The 16157-nt window shown below is 44.5% G+C and overlaps 2 protein-coding genes across 7 annotated transcripts in view; one reads left to right on the top strand and one right to left on the bottom strand.

Annotated features, from left to right (window-relative positions):
• DGKI (diacylglycerol kinase iota) overlaps positions 1-16157 on the bottom strand; it is a 151936-nt gene that overhangs the window by 9507 nt on the left and 126272 nt on the right. For all 6 annotated transcript variants that reach the window (XM_075275203.1, XM_075275204.1, XM_075275208.1 and 3 more), the window contains 2 exons: positions 12612-12637; positions 11286-11323 (listed from right to left, as the gene is read on the bottom strand). In XM_075275203.1, coding sequence (XP_075131304.1) covers positions 11286-11323; positions 12612-12637 — 64 coding nt within the window. The remainder of the gene's footprint in view (positions 1-11285; positions 11324-12611; positions 12638-16157) is intronic.
• On the top strand, positions 1624-8779 carry LOC142204032 (uncharacterized). Its single transcript, XM_075275228.1, has 3 exons — positions 1624-1687; positions 4699-6350; positions 7499-8779. Exon 2 carries the CDS (start codon positions 4742-4744, stop codon positions 6320-6322), a length of 1581 nt encoding a protein of 526 aa, XP_075131329.1. The 5' UTR covers positions 1624-1687; positions 4699-4741; the 3' UTR covers positions 6323-6350; positions 7499-8779.

The following is a 16157-nucleotide window of genomic DNA, read 5'->3' as shown; positions in this document are numbered from 1 at the left end:
ATTGTAATAGGGAGCGAGGCGTGCACAATAGGGAAGCACCAAGATCCCGACACACGTTAAATCCTGAAAAAACATCTCATGTAAAATTTCACCTCGAAATATTTCCTAGCAGAAGAAACTTGTGCGGTCATGTCAGAGGATACAGAAGAGTGGAATTCCCCTTTAACAAGTCAACCGGAGACTCTATCTCTTTATAGAGACTGGAAACTGCAAAATGAATTTAGACCCCAGACCAGATCCCTAAATCAGACCCCAGACCAGATCCCTAAATCAGACCCCTGAATTGGTTCCTGTATCGAAGAGAAGCTGCTAGACAAAGCCATACAACAGACCCAAGACCTCTAAATTAACCAGACCCCTGAATTGGTATACATATCAGACCTCTAAGGCAGATTGCTTAACAGATCCCTAAATCAGATCCCAGACCTGTAAATCAGACCCTTGTTTAGATCCCAAACCAGGTCCCCAATCAAATCCCTTAAAAAAAGACCTTAGACCACTCCCTTCAATCAGATCCCAGACCAGTCTCCTAAGGCAGCCTCCCAATCAGATCCCTAGATTAGATCCTAGATCAGACCCTTATGACATACCCATGACCAGTCTTCTATGATGGCCCCCAACCAGATCCCTAAATTAGATCTTATATTAGACCCTTATGACAAACCCCAGACCATTCTTCTCAATTAGATCCCAGACCAGTCTCCTAAGGCAGCCTCCAAAACCAGATCCCTAAATTAGACCCTTATGACATACCCCAGACAGTCCCCACAATCAGATCCCAAACCAGTCTCCTACAGCAGCCTCCAAAACCAGATCCCTAAATTAGATCCTAGACCAGACACTTAAGACAGACCCCAGACTAGACCTCTAAATCAGACCCTGGAGCCCTAAAACAGATCTGCAACAAGACCCCTAAATAAGTTCCTAAACCAAACCCCTAAACCAGATCTCAAACCAAACCTCTAACTCAAACCCTAGGAGGGTCCCCTGAATTGGATCCCAGACCAGTCTCCTAAGATATCCTCTAACCAGATCCCTAAATTAGATCCTAGCTCACACCTTAAGATAGACTCCAGGGTCCTCAGATAAATCTAGACCCAGACCCCTAAATTAGATGCTAGGCTCGACCAATTACCGTAATCAGATCCAAAACCAGTTCCTTAAGACAGATCTCCAATGAGATCCTAGTTCAGATGCCTAAAACAGACACCAAAGCAGACCCTTGAATCAGAGGTGTAATGTGAGGCTCCCGGGCCCCAATGTATAATCTGTAACAGGGCCCCTACCTACCTTGTGCCATTTAGGACCATGGCATATTTCATGTGGCGGGGTGGGGGTGGGGGTCTTTGGGTCATAAAAAACTATAAATACCACATGAATAAAAATCAAAAAGTTGGATAGACGCAAAAACAAAACAAAAAATCCAAAAAGTTGAAGGGAAACAAAAACTAGTAAAAAAAAAAAAAAAATCAAAAAGTTGGAGAGAAGCAAAAACAAAGAAGGTTTTCAGACCCCACAGTCAGAAGTGCTAAGGGGTTAAGTACATTGTATGATAAGTGTTTTGTAAGGAGGAAGAATGGGAGGGGCAAAAAATGCAACTGCCTTGTGGTTCCTGAGCTGTGTAGTATACCGTGCTCTGTGCAACAGGATACAGAAGAAGGAGCAGAGACCCCCAGCCAAGGAGAAGGTAAACAAGGCCCCAGGGGGCAAACTGTGTGACTGCTGGCCTGCAGGATGTGGGGTGTGACCCGGCTACAAGCATGCACACCCGAGTTTGTAAACTTTAGGTGGTGGGGCTCTTAAAGGGACGATCTAATGCAGGCCCCTAAATCTGCCACCTTCTCCCAGTGAGGGCCCTGGTCGAGGGATTTGCCCCTTTCCCGGAGTTATAGGCCAAGGTCTGATCTCGGATTATACTCTCGCATTGAGATTGTACGTGTGAATCAAAATGGCGCTGGAAAATTGCAGCTTTCGGGGCCTGTGGAAATTTTGCATTGAGATTGTACGTGTGAATCAAAATGGCGCTGGAAAATTGCAGCTTTCGGGGCCTGTGGAAATTTTGCCAGTGTAACACGGTACGCTCGATCGATGGGTTTTGGCCCCTTTAAAAAATGTACATAAAACTGAAATGCCCCTTTAAGAACTCTACTCGTTTTTTGTGCCCACAGTAGATGTCAGTGTTATATCGTGTTATAATGCCACCGATGGGACTGCATGTGTGCCCACGACTTCATGCCCTTCACATATTAGCCCAACTGGCCATCTGATGTGTATGCGGCCCCCTGATTCTCCAGAATTTTTGAGGTGTTTCCCTTTTTAACAATTTAAAGGGATTGTTCAGGATTTGGAGTTGAAAGGCATACTCCTCTGTTCTCCGGCATGCCAGTCCACGCGTGATCCCCTTTCCATGTCGGGGTTTGTAGCACTGGAAGCTGCGAGGTTCACAGGACCATTTGGTCGTGGTCATTGAGTGATGTCACCGATCCCTCGCCAGGAACTGTTGACCCACACATTGGTCCCAGTGGTCACGTGACCCTCACGGTTTCATTACCGAGTCCACGTAGGTGTAGTTTCACATAACATTTTTATTCTTCCACCAATGTAGCTGTATGAGGACTTGTTTTTTGCAGGATGAGTTGTATTTTTTAATTGCACCATTTTAGTTAATGAAATTAAAGCAATTTAGTCAAGTTTTTTACATTTTACATGTATAATGTTTACCCTGAGACACAGATAACATCTTATCACCAGAAAACTGGTGAGATGGGTTAGTACATTCCCATGTACAGGTGAAAATGTGGCGCATCTTTGGCACAAAGCGGGACAAGGCAAGATAAAATTTACTATCACCCATGTTAGAAAGCTGGGGACCTGATTAAGACATTATACCAGTCTTAATAATTTTCCCAAACTTCTATAAAAGAAAGCTGCTAGTTGTGGTAAAATTTTTCAATACTTTTGTAGAGAGAAAACTTTTTACTAAAAAAAACTGTTTAGTCCCACTAGGCTCATGGTGGCGAACCTATGGCACATGTGCCATAGGTGGCACTCTGAGCCCTCTCTGTGGGCACCCATCTGTGGAACAGATTGTTCTGTGTGGGGGCGACTATGCAGCAGATTGTACTGTGTGGGGGTCACAGTGGAGCAGATTGTACTGTGTGGGGGTCACTGTGGAGCAGATTGTACTGTGTGGGGTCCACTGTGGAGCAGATTGTACTGTGTGGGGGTCACTGTGGAGCAGATTGTACTGTGTGGGGGGCCACTGTGGAGCAGATTGTACTTTGTGGAGACACTGTGGAGCAGATTGTACTGTGTGGGGGTCACTGTGGAGCAGATTGTACTGTGTGTGGGGTCACTGTGGAGCAGATTGTACTTTGTGGGGACACTGTGGAGCAGATTGTACTGTGTGGAGATCACTGTGGAGCAGATTGTACTGTGTGGAGGTCACTGTGGAGCAGATTGTACTCTGTGGGGGTCACTGTGGAACAGATTGTACTGTGTGGAGATCACTGTGGAGCAGATTGTACTGTGCGTGGGGTCACTGTGGAGCAGATTGTACTGTGTGGAGGTCACTGTGGAGCAGATTGCACTGTGTGGGGGTCAATGTGGAGCAGATTGTACTGTGTGGAGGTCACTGTGGAGCAGATTGTACTGTGTGGGGGGTCACTGTGGAGCAGATTGTACTGTGTGGGGGTCACTGTGGAGCAGATTGTACTGTGTGGAGGTCACTGTGGAGCAGATTGTACTGTGTGGGGGGTCACTGTGGAGCAGATTGTACTGTGTGAACATTATGCCAAATGCAGACTATTACCTTTCACTACAAAGTTGATTTGTAACATTGAAAAATCTGTGAAGCCCCGTATTTTGTGGGTCCATAATTGTCTGCAATTGTGGATCTGCAGAGTATTAAGGTTACATTGCCGTGTTGGCACTTTGCGATAATTTAGTGGGTTTTGGGTTGCAGTTTGGGCACTCAGTCTCTAAACGGCATCACTGCACTAGGCCAATTGCAATTGATGAGGCCACGTCTATGGAATTGCATAGCTCGGTGCCAGGGGGGTTTCAGAGGGAGCCATCTAGGTGCCACAGTCACCAAGATTGGCAACAGTATGTAAGGGGTTAATACAGAAGTACTGTATTTCTTTGCAGCAGTGATCGTAGGGCTCAGTAGCCCCAATGGGCACTGGTGCAAAGCTGCTGAATTGTGTCTCATCTTAAAGGGAGTGTGCCATCAGAACCTAACATATGAACCCAGCCTGCAGATAGATAGGTTAGGAATATCCGAATCAAACTGTGTTTTCCCCTAGTGAATCGGTGCCTCAGTTGCCAAGATATCACGTTTTTGTCATTATGTAAGGTTGCCGCCATTGCTCCAAAGAGCTCATTTGCATATGGACAAAAACAGTGCTATCTCGGCAATGGAGACAATGGTTCACAAGGGGAAAACATTGATTCATTGAGATGACCCTAACCTATCCATCTACGTAGCTGGGGTGATATGCTGGGTTCCGGTGACACTCCCTTTAAGCCATGCTGCTTTCACTTTAAGCCATGCCCCCTTGTTGGATGGTACACAAAAAGTCACCTAAAAATGTGTTGTATGGCAAAAATTACACCACAATTCTGGCACATTTTTATTTGACCGTATGAATAAAATTGTTCATTTTTGGTTCAAAATTTTCTTTCGTTCCTTTTTAGAAAAAAAAATTCTTCAAGTCTCAGCTGAAACAAAAACACCATCATGTCAGCTCTAAAAAATTTACTCTTTAGGAAGAAGAGATACAGGAATTCAGCTTGGAGAAAAGTGTGCAACGCGTGGGACAATATACATATTGTGTCCACGTGGGACTCCCCAGATTGCAACCCTTGGAGTGAATGGTGTAAAGCTTGGGAAGAATTTCGTTCTTCTGCAAAAAAGCCACCCAAAGCTGAAAGGGCAAAGGCAGAAATGTTTTTGGAACTGTATAACATTGCGCAACAGACCGGAGACAAACTAGAAGAAGCCAAAATCATGAGAACAGATCTGAATCAGAAAACCAACGACAACATCATTTTGAGAAACCAAAATTTTGTCCTGCAGAAAAGATGTGAGGAGCTTCAACGCCAATTGGATGCCGAAAAGCAGACGATGACCAGAAACAACCAACTAAATGAGAAAAATTTGAAAAGGGAAGTCGATCACCAAATAGAGCTTCAGAATCAGATCCAACAGAAGAATCAAGAACTTCAAAACCTCCAAAAACTTTTCAGAAACCAAAATTTGGCCTTGCAGAACAGATGTGAGGAGCTTCAACGCCAATTGGATGCCGAAAAGGAGACGATGACCTGGAACAACCAACTAAATGAGAAAAATTTGAAGAGGGAAGTCAATCACCAAATAGAGCTTCAGAATCAGATGGATGACTTGATGTTCGAAGTCCAACTGAAGAATCAAGAACTTCAAAAACTCCAAGACGAGTGTCGAAAACTGGAAAAAAAATGTTCTTCTTCTGAGCGTCAACTGGTGAAATTTACCAAAATATACAGTCCCCAGATCACATTTAAAAATGACATCATTGTTACTCCTAGGTGTGGCTGGAACCCTCTTGGCGATTACCCCCAGCTCCAAAATGGAGAGGAAGAGAGATCGTTAGATCTACATTATATTACGGACATTGCCGGTAGGCTTGGAATGGTCACCAGGAGCAATGTTTTTGACTGGCTGTGTAGCTTTGAAGTCGAACACAACATTGGGACTTGGACTAGAAAAGACTTTGAACAGATCTTACGCAGGTGCATGGACTCGAGCAGTTTCTCATCGTTACCTCTCCGTTTGATGATGAATGGAACCAATTGGGTTTATACACTCAAACAAATCGCCGAAAGGTTCGTTCCTAACCTGGACCACCTACTGGCCACAGAAATCATGAGGGACGATGACACAGCGTTGCAATATCTTCACCGGATGTGGATGATATATCGCATTGTGGAATTTCCAAGTGTCCCAACAAAGAATGATGAAGATTACATAAGTTGCACCATTCAAGGCCTGACCCAACATCTATATGAAGCTATTGAAGATGTTCGTGCAGATTATGAGAGCATTGAACGTGATGTGCTCTCGGCAGAGTATTCATGGGCCGAACAGGAAGGAAAGCAGCAGCTATGGCGTAAGAAGACAATGAAAGCGGGAGCTGGATGTCCTTCACGCTATAAGATTTGGAAGCGGTTAGAAAATCATTTGGATTCTGTGCCTTACGAAGAAATCAATGGAGCCCCTTACTGGGATCTTGTGGTGATGTTGAGCAGACAAGAAGATCTTGGAACAGGGGAGCCAAGATAAATTGTAAAGAGCATATGATCCCCCAAAGGTAATCCAACCCTATTAATAACCAAAAATGATGCAGTCAACATTTTCTTCCACATTTGCTATGATACATCAGAAGATGGCCTCCCAAAATGTAGGAATCATGGTGAACATCTCTGAACACCATTCTGCCTCAAGCTTGGTTTTTGGAACCGTTGGGTGTCCACTAACCTAACCCCAGTATTGGATGGGGCCTGAGGAGCAAAGCAATGACTGCCCACTGTTTGGCCCTTGGATCTGAAGTTTTGAAAGGAGTTTAATATTCCTGACGTATCTTAAGGCGAGGTCATCAATACCTGATTGGTGGGGGTCCATTACCTGGGACCAGCACAGATCAACTGTTCAAGGAGCAGTAGTGCTTAGGTGAACGTTGCGTCTGTTTCTCAAACCAGTCAGGTTCATTTGTCATAAGGATCAAGCGATGGTGTTGTGTTTGATATTGGCTGAACGCTCACCCAAATTCTTAAAACGGTGACTGACCAACATTGATCAGTCCCATTCACTTGAGATACATGATGAATGTGACGTCATTGGTCTGTGAAGCAGAAGCGACACTCACCCAAGAACCGCTGCTGTCTCGACCCCTACTTATCGAACATTGATGATCTATCCTATGAATGTAGGAAAAACTCTTAAATGGTCAATCATTTTTTAAACACCTTAGTTTCTGGACCAACATGGAACGCTCTTTAATTAAAAATGTGGCTGAAAAACCTCTCTAAAGTTCCTGCCGCTAAGTGTGTCCCTTCTAGCTAATTTACAGTTCACTCCTTTGTTACCAGGGAAGTATGTCCCTAGATACATTAGATAAGCAAGACAGACAGTGAATTGAGAGTGAATGCAGAAGGGAGGGGCTGATTATTTTCAGAGAGAAAAGTCCTGCACCTGGCAGACCCCATTATATTCATTGGGGTCCGCAAGTGTGCTGTTTTAGAAGTCCGTCTCTTCATCGTTTGGGTTCCCCAATGGACCCAAACGACGGAGGTCTCAGTGCAAATGTGAAACTAGCCTTGCAGAGTAACTTCTTTGTATTTTCTTAGTGACCTTAAATACTCTTTTAGGATGACCCTTACAAGACCCTGCACATCTTACAACTTTTCATGAAAACTCAGGTAACCTTGAAACTGATCTCCTATGTCTTTTGTTTTGCAGGGATTCCCTCGCTGATGTGGACTCTTTTTCTGTTTACCGGAAACCCACCCAAAGAAAGTCGTCAAAATCGCAAGATGCAAAGATTAAAAAAAAAAATTGTAAATTTTGGACTATGATATGGGAATGTGCTGAGAGCATAAGTTAAATATCTCTTGCAGGACACCCATTTGTCCCAAACTTTGGGCCTCCATGTCTCTGTCCATCCATACATCTGCTCTGTAGCCACAAGATGAGCAAAATTTAAGTCTCGGACTCTCAAAATCTGAAAAAAAATGGAGAAATAAAATCTAGGTTTCTAATCTGGATAATGAAATCTTGCTCCTCTTAGGACGGCGAGAGTCCCAGCGTGCACGCTTTCCATTAATGGAATACTTATAGTCTTTCCCTTACCAAAGTCCATGACTACGAATTTTGGGTCAAGAGTTGGGGTTTAGTATTAGACTCCATGGTCTTCATTAGGGACCACCTCTTTGCCCTTTCATCCAGTCCGTGTAGAAAATGTAGGGAAACCAAGCCAAGATGCAAGGCTATAAACAGGTCCCACCACCCAACATCCCTAGGAAACAGTCCATTGTACCCTTCCAATTTGGGTGTCCTCTTCTGAGCTTGGGCCCACCGGACGACTCCAAGTACTCCGGTGGACCAGTCTGAAATGGAGTGTGGTCCAACAATGGACTCTTTGATTTTGGCAAGACCTTTTGAAGAGCTTGCAAAGGGTCTAGTTGGAAGGTTTCTTTCTTTTTGACTATCCTTTTTAGTTCAGTGTCCCTTTGTACTCGACAGAGGCTTGTCTGTGTCATGGCTTCTCCGGAGCCGTTTGCCGGTAATAATGACAGACTAGGGGAACATCACAGCTGCCCGATAGAGAGATAAATGAATCCATTGCTGGAAAACTATGAAGCATTTTGTTCTTTTGATCTTCCCTGTGTAATCTTTTTCTCTTCACAATAATTGTTACAGGGATTCCTGCGTTTCTAATAAATCTTACAATATCTTATCATCGTTCCTCACATTGTTGGCTTGGCTCCCAGAATCAATCTGCTCCTGCTCACCGGCTGCCAGTACAATGGAGCTTTTACTGATTTTCTTTTGGCTAAAATTCTCCTGTTTCTTCCCCTTGGTTTCTGCAGACGAGAACCTTGGAGAGCTGAAATCTATACATCTCCTGTAAGGAATATTTTTGTTTCGTCCTGTAATGGTCGAGCCGATCGTAACATCTTATAATACAAAGAACAGCAGGGGATGGGATGGCGACAACTGCTGGCATGGGTGGAGATGGGCAAACCTAAGAGTATAAGAATGGCAGGTGTGGAAACATGATACATACTGATACTCACCTCTCCTGGGCTCCCTCAAAGTATATGGTACTCCATTGCAGTCCCCTGCGGCCCGTGATTGGGCCAAAGGGGTCATGTGAGTGTGCCGATGTCAAGATATTTGTATCCAAGCTTCCGGTCGGCATGCCCCAAATAACAGACCCCAAGGTGTGTGACGTCACCTAGATGCATAGGATTGGGTTCAACCTATTCTTGGATCTTGGGTTCAACCAATTTTTGGAAAATTTGTATTGTCACTCATCCCTAGTCATGGGACCATGGGAAGAATATGCAAATCTGTCTTCCATGATGTAATTAGGAAGTCAGGTGCCTCAATGTTGCAAACCAATAGAGGGCGCTCACTGGAATGTGCAAGCCTGTCTTCCCTGATGTAATTAGGAAGACAGAATCTCAGTGATATGGCCCAATAAAGGCTCCTCCCTTTAATATCATGCTCGACCCGCCAAGAGGCCTTTGTTTTGCAATGACGCTGGGATTATTACCAGGTATAGTCTCTCAACCGAGGACGGCCATTTCGATGTACTTGCATCTCGTCAGCCCGGTGTAGAGAAGACTAACCTGGTAGAGGTGAGAGGCTTAGACAGGGTTAGGTTAAACAACCCTTTTGCAGTTCTTGTCCTTTAATCTTTGTCTTTACCCTCCTCTTGGAAGGACATGTTCAGATCTTGAGGTCATGAGATGACTAGCTTTTCAAGACGATGTAGTTTTGTATATTGTGTTCTATATGTATCTAACTATGTGCCGCCTCCCAGTGGTTGGGCTGTGAACTAGTTTTATGAGAATATGGAGACCTTAAGGCCTTATGAACAAGGGCAAATGTGGTCTGGAAAGTCCAGACTATATATTGTTCACATTACTCCGTCTAAACTCAGTCCAGAGACCAGGACTCCTTTAATCCCGTGACTCTACTGTCTGTACCGTATTCCATAGGAAGGCAGGGTCTCCTGATAGCTTAGATCACTATGACGTAAGCAGAACTGACTGATTTTGGGCTGGCCTATATTCCTACCTGTAGATCACACTCAACTGCACAACAAACAGACAGAAGCTGTGCTAAGACATGAGTGTCCCTTTAAGAAAGGCAGCTTTATACTAGCACTAGTGTATGGTTTGTGTGTATACAAGCTCATTGTTCAGGTCAGAAAAGATGGGCAACACAGTTCTGGGGGTTTGGTCTCATTTTACGGAGTTAGAACTGGCAATGCTTCCTGGGATGCAAATTAGATCTTGGCTGGCTCTCTAGCGCCACCTATTGTAGGTCAATGTCCACCCCTAAAGACACTGACAACAACCCCTGTTTACAGATGAGGGTCTAGTTTCTAATCACACCCACATGTCAAGTCTAGGTCTGAAACCGACTTGCAGGTGGTGCTAGAGATACTTCCCTTTATTCTGGAGGAGAGCCAAGTTTCGTACATAATATAACGCCGCCACTCGTAGATTTTTCGCTTCTGCTATACCGCTTCTGGCTTTAATCTTTTATTTTTAAGCTTTGCCTGTGATATGTTTCCTACAGATCACACCATATGCCTTATTTGCTGTAACGTATATGAACATCCTCGAATAAAGCTGTTTCAGGTTTCCTAAAATGCGTCTGCTCTAGGGGTTAATAAATATAACTAAACTACTGAACAACGGACTTTACACAACCGGAGGCAGCCATGAGCCATATTGTGTGTAACCAAACCAAGAAGAGCAAACAATCCCATTACATACAAGGGAGACAAATGTCAGGGGGACTGTAATGGGGTCTACGTTGATGCCTTCGTGATTGTAGACCCCATGGCTATACCGCTAAAGCTGGCAGTACAGGTGAGATTAATATTATCCGAGCCCACCCATTTTCCAGTGATCAGGAGGACTGGGGACTAAAAGGCCCCCTAAAGGCTCCGAGTGAATGGCGCACCAATGCGCTCGTGTGACCGGTGCTCCATTCCCTTCTATGGGGCTGCTAGATTGTAATCTCTGGCATAGAAGTGAATGGAGCATTGACGATCGGGTCCCCAGCAATCGGACACTTCTTCCGTGACAGATGATGATGCGGAGAAAAGGATGGGCATTTGGGTTTCAACACCTCTGGTCTTTTTGTTCCCAGGGGCGATTAGACGATGCCAGAGGAGCTTTCTGTCCATTAGGAACATATGCATGCTCAGCCGAGCCAAGGATGCATGTCTATCGGGACAGTTTTTGAGGTTTTTAGGTTTTTTTTCCTTTGCGGCTCCCTTACTGCACAGCTGGTCTTGTTCCTCTCATCCAGTTCCCAGCTGATGACAAGACCACGGGGCCAAAATTGGCTCCCATAGATGTATACCAAGCGATTGGGAAGGCAGGGACAGTAACGAACCGCCCCTGCCTTCCCTATAGGAGGTCAGTATACATACTGTATAGCTTAAGACGTATAAAATCAACGTACAGAGGCAACTTTTCTACGACAGGGAATACACTCTTACCTTGTCGAGGTCGCCATCGAGCACTGCATGTACCAGAGCTACAATACAAGAAAAGGAATAGCGGGGGTTAATAAAGAAATCCATCATTCATTATTATCTATACCCAATCTTAAATCTTATTCTTGAAAATATGGATAGATGTGGATTGCATCACTGAAATGAGTGCGAGTTGCAATACCAAATCCAGCCTCTGCACATAAGTGGCGCTGTTTCATAGAAAATGTTGAAGAAAGCTCTATTTTTGTTACGCGCAGAAGTTTATTCTCATTATAAGACCTATGTGTCGCCATGTTTACAGACTACAGACAAACAATGCGTAGTCTGACTCTTCAGCCATGTGTAACCCCACTTGCTCAGGCTGGATAGTCAATGCGTTGGGATTCTGGGACAGGAGCCGATCCTGCCTGTGATCCTACACACAAAGCAACCGATAGAACAACTGCCTTCTGCTACACCACACCGCCTCGGCTCTGCCACATCGGCGCACACGCATGCAGCTTTGTATTCCGAGCCCCGCTGCATTGCAGAGCAAGTAAACAATCGGGTGCCAAGATTTCTGCTGCAGTCTCTTATATTGATGGATCCGACTTGAAAGGTATTTATGGCTCGAAGCAATTACTCCAAAAGCGACGTAACGCCGCGAGCTGCATGAGAGCCGCGCCATTGGATAAATTACGCTGCGCTGCTAAATCATTCATCTGGGTGGCGGGGAGGGGGTAACAGTGAAACTTCCAGCGTTACTTAGTGGACCAGTTCCGATGAGAACAGAATTTATTTACTTCTCCTCCGTTACATTATTTACTTTCTCGCCCCCGGGGGAGGGGGGGGGGGGTTTCCGGAACGCAAAACTGCAGCCGGTGAGCCGCGCGGGGAATATCAGTCAGCGTGTTTCTTGGCTCGGCTCCATAATGTATGGTGAGTCTACTGAATAACGATGCCTTCTGCAATGCTGGGCGGGATGTGACAATGTGTGGTGCGCTACTGCCTCCTCTGGTCGACTAGGGGAGCGGCTCTATGGCAATGAACATGAGGAGCTGTGATTTAGGATGGGGCTCCCTGGAGATTCGTGATCCTTGACGAGTATATAATTAGATTTGCGAAAAGCTCCCTCTAGTGGCGGCTGAAGGCTGAACAGATTTGAGAGATTGTGCCGCATGGACACTTATTCTATCCACAGGACAGGGGATGAGGGTACAATTACTAGGGGCCCACCAGTATAGGGTGCCCCTAATATATTAGGAGACGTGCAGTCCCTAGTGGTGGTGGGGGTGAATGAAAGCTCAGGATGAAACCTTCCCCATGACTGTACCCAGCGCAGTGCCTCACCTTGTTCTTCCGCTGACACCGGAGACCTGAAACACAATGAAAAAAGACAAGTTAGTAAATTCTACTAAAATTAAAATAATGACCCCATTATAGGGTTAATAGCTAAGAGGTAGCAAAGGTGCATAATGTAACTCAGGATCAGTACGGGGTAAGTAATGTAATGTATGTACACAGTGACTGCACCAGCAGAATAGTGAGCGCAGCTCTGCAGTATAATACAGGATAAGTAATGTAATGTATGTACACAGTGACTGTACCAGCAGAATAGTGAGCGCAGCTCTGGAGTATAATACAGGATAAGTAATGTAATGTATGTACACAGTGACTGCACCAGCAGAATAGTGAGCGCAGCTCTGGAGTATAATACAGGATAAGTAATGTAATGTATGTACACAGTGACTGCACCAGCAGAATAGTGAGCGCAGCTCTGGAGTATAATACAGGATAAGTAATGTAATGTATGTACACAGTGACTGCACCAGCAGAATAGTGAGCGCAGCTCTGGAGTATAATACAGGATAAGTAATGTAATGTATGTACACAGTGACTGTAACAGCAGAATAGTGAGCGCAGCTCTGGAGTATAATACAGGATAAGTAATGTAATGTATGTACACAGTGACTGTACCAGCAGAATAGTGAGCGCAGCTCTGGAGTATAATACAGGATAAGTAATGTAATGTATGTACACAGTGACTGTAACAGCAGAATAGTGAGCGCAGCTCTGGAGTATAATACAGGATAAGTAATGTAATGTATGTACACAGTGACTGCACCAGCAGAATAGTGAGCGCAGCTCTGGAGTATAATACAGGATAAGTAATGTAATGTATGTACACAGTGACTGCACCAGCATAATAGTGAGCGCAGCTCTGGAGTATAATACAGGATAAGTAATGTAATGTATGTACACAGTGACTGTACCAGCAGAATAGTGAGTGCAGCTCTGGAGTATAATACAGGATAAGTAATGTAATGTATGTACACAGTGACTGCACCAGCAGAATAGTGAGTGCAGCTCTGTAGTATAATATAGGATAAGTAATGTAATGTATGTACACAGTGACTGCACCAGCAGAATAGTGAGCGCGGCTCTGGAGTATAATACAGGATAAGTAATGTAATGTATTTACACAGTGACTGCACCAGCAGAATAGTGAGCGCAGTTCTGGAGTATAATACAGGATAAGTAATGTAATGTATGTACACAGTGACTGTACGGGCAGAATAGTGAGCGCAGCTCTGGAGTATAATACAGGATAAGTAATGTAATGTATGTACACAGTGACTGCACCAGCAGAATAGTGAGCGCAGCTCTGGAGTATAATACAGGATAAGTAATGTAATGTATGTACACAGTGACTGCACCAGCAGAATAGTGAGCGCGGCTCTGGGGTATAATACAGGATAAGTAATGTAATGTATGTACACAGTGACTGCACCAGCAGAATAGTGAGCGCAGCTCTGGGGTATAATACAGGATAAGTAATGTAATGTATGTACACAGTGACTGTACCAGCAGAATAGTGAGCGCAGCTCTGGAGTATAATACAGGATAAGTAATGTAATGTATGTACACAGCGACTGTACCAGCAGAATAGTGAGCGCAGCTCTGGAGTATAATACAGGATATGTAATGTAATGTATGTACACAGTGACACAACTATATCTATATATTCTGTACACTTTCAGCTGCTGACCTGCAGTAGTTATAAGACAGTATATACAGTATTGGATATTTGTATACAGCGCCATCCCAGTATATAGAGATGAATAGGGCACTGACGTATAATACAATAATAAATATTCAGCGCGGGTCGCGGTGACATATCACAGATGACGGCAGTTTAGCCAGAATTTCAGAACGGTAACAATTCCTATTAACATTGAGCTTTGCTTGAAGAACACATGAAGGGCCCGGGCGCTGATGTCAGGGGGGCGGCCACCGCGCCGCATCATTCACAAATTCCTAACTGCATGATGGATAACACTGATATTGGCTGTTTGCTTTCTCTAACCAGTAATCCCGGCTATTTTCATAGGCAAACGGAGGAAAAGAAAATGGCAACGTCCCCTGACAAAGGCGCGCTCGCACTGCCATCTAGTGGCCACGGTTTTATAATCCCTGCAGTGAGTGTTGACACTGATTTATTTTTGCATTTTTTTTTTTGTTCCTTTTTTTTTTTTATTAATTAAATTTTTGGATGAATCTCGATCAAGGACAAACTGCGTGACTGGTGTAAAGTATTTATCAGTTCTGCTGTCTGATCTCCTTGGAAGGCATAACATGGAGCGAGAAGATTCTTAAATCATATTATTGCACATTTTAGGGGGTGTCTCTGGTATGGCTGATACCCATTGTTATGTTTTAAGGCATTTTAATGGGTCGGACATTGACTTATAGGGTAGCTACCTATAGGTGGCGCTAGAGAGGCGATGTCCTTCTAATTTGTATACTTCTTCCCAGGGAGCTTTGCTATAAGACTCCTTGCACCACGTGGATCTCCACAAGCACCTTCCAAGAACCTTTGGGTGAAAAGTCTACACAAATAATGCCATTTCTATGCATATAATTATTTGTAAGCCTCAGTTCACATCTCGCCTGGAGGGCAAGGCAGCTAAGCTTATTATCAGATATTGGAAATGTACACAAAAAGCAATCACTACCCGCACCTAAAGCTATTTTCATTAAGATTCCATTATTAGTTTTCCAAACCATTAACTCGCCGGAGGGCAAAGCGGCTCCGACAAATAGTAAAGTAGCATTACATGAAGACCTATGCCCTAGGATGACCACCGATGACCCATCGCACCTCCTCACCTTACATCGGTTGCACATTTCCATTGGTTGTGACCTTTATAGTCCTTATAGGCTAGTGTTATCCTGGGAGACTGGTTATGTATCGCCCCCTGGTGTCCAAAACACTGAAAATACTGTAACATTCATTAGAATAAAGGAAGGGACTGTGACAAGTTCTGCAGGTCCTGTGTCCTGCTCATCCCACTCAGATTTTCTTTCATGCACTAGACATGGGGTCCTCAAACTTTTTAAACAGGGGGCCAGTTCACTGTCCCTCAGACTACTGGAGGGCCTAAATATAGTTTAAAATAAAATTATACGCACCACAGTAGCTTCCTACACAGTATTATACACTTCACAGCAGGCTGCCCACAGTATTATATGCTCCACAGTACGCCCCTCCCCACACAGTATTATATGCTCCACAGTGGCCCCACACACAGTACTATATGCTCCTTAGTACGCCCCTCACACAGTATTATATGCTCCTCAGTACGCCCCTCCCCACACAGTATTATATGCTCCATAGTACGCCCCTCCCCACACAGTATTATATGCTCCACAGTACGCCCCCTCCCCACACAGTATATGCTCCACAGTACGCCTCTCCCCACATAGTATTATATGCTCCACAGTATGCCTCTCCCCACATATTATTATATGCTCCACAGTACGCCCCTCCCCACAGTATTATATGCTCCACAGTACGCCTCTCCCCACACAGTATTATATGCTCCACAGTACGCC

Source organism: Leptodactylus fuscus, chromosome 5 (assembly GCF_031893055.1).
Source record: "Leptodactylus fuscus isolate aLepFus1 chromosome 5, aLepFus1.hap2, whole genome shotgun sequence".
NCBI lineage: Eukaryota > Metazoa > Chordata > Amphibia > Anura > Leptodactylidae > Leptodactylus > Leptodactylus fuscus.
The sequence above is the reverse complement of the archived record's forward strand: the minus strand, read 5'-3'. Positions and strand labels throughout refer to the sequence as shown.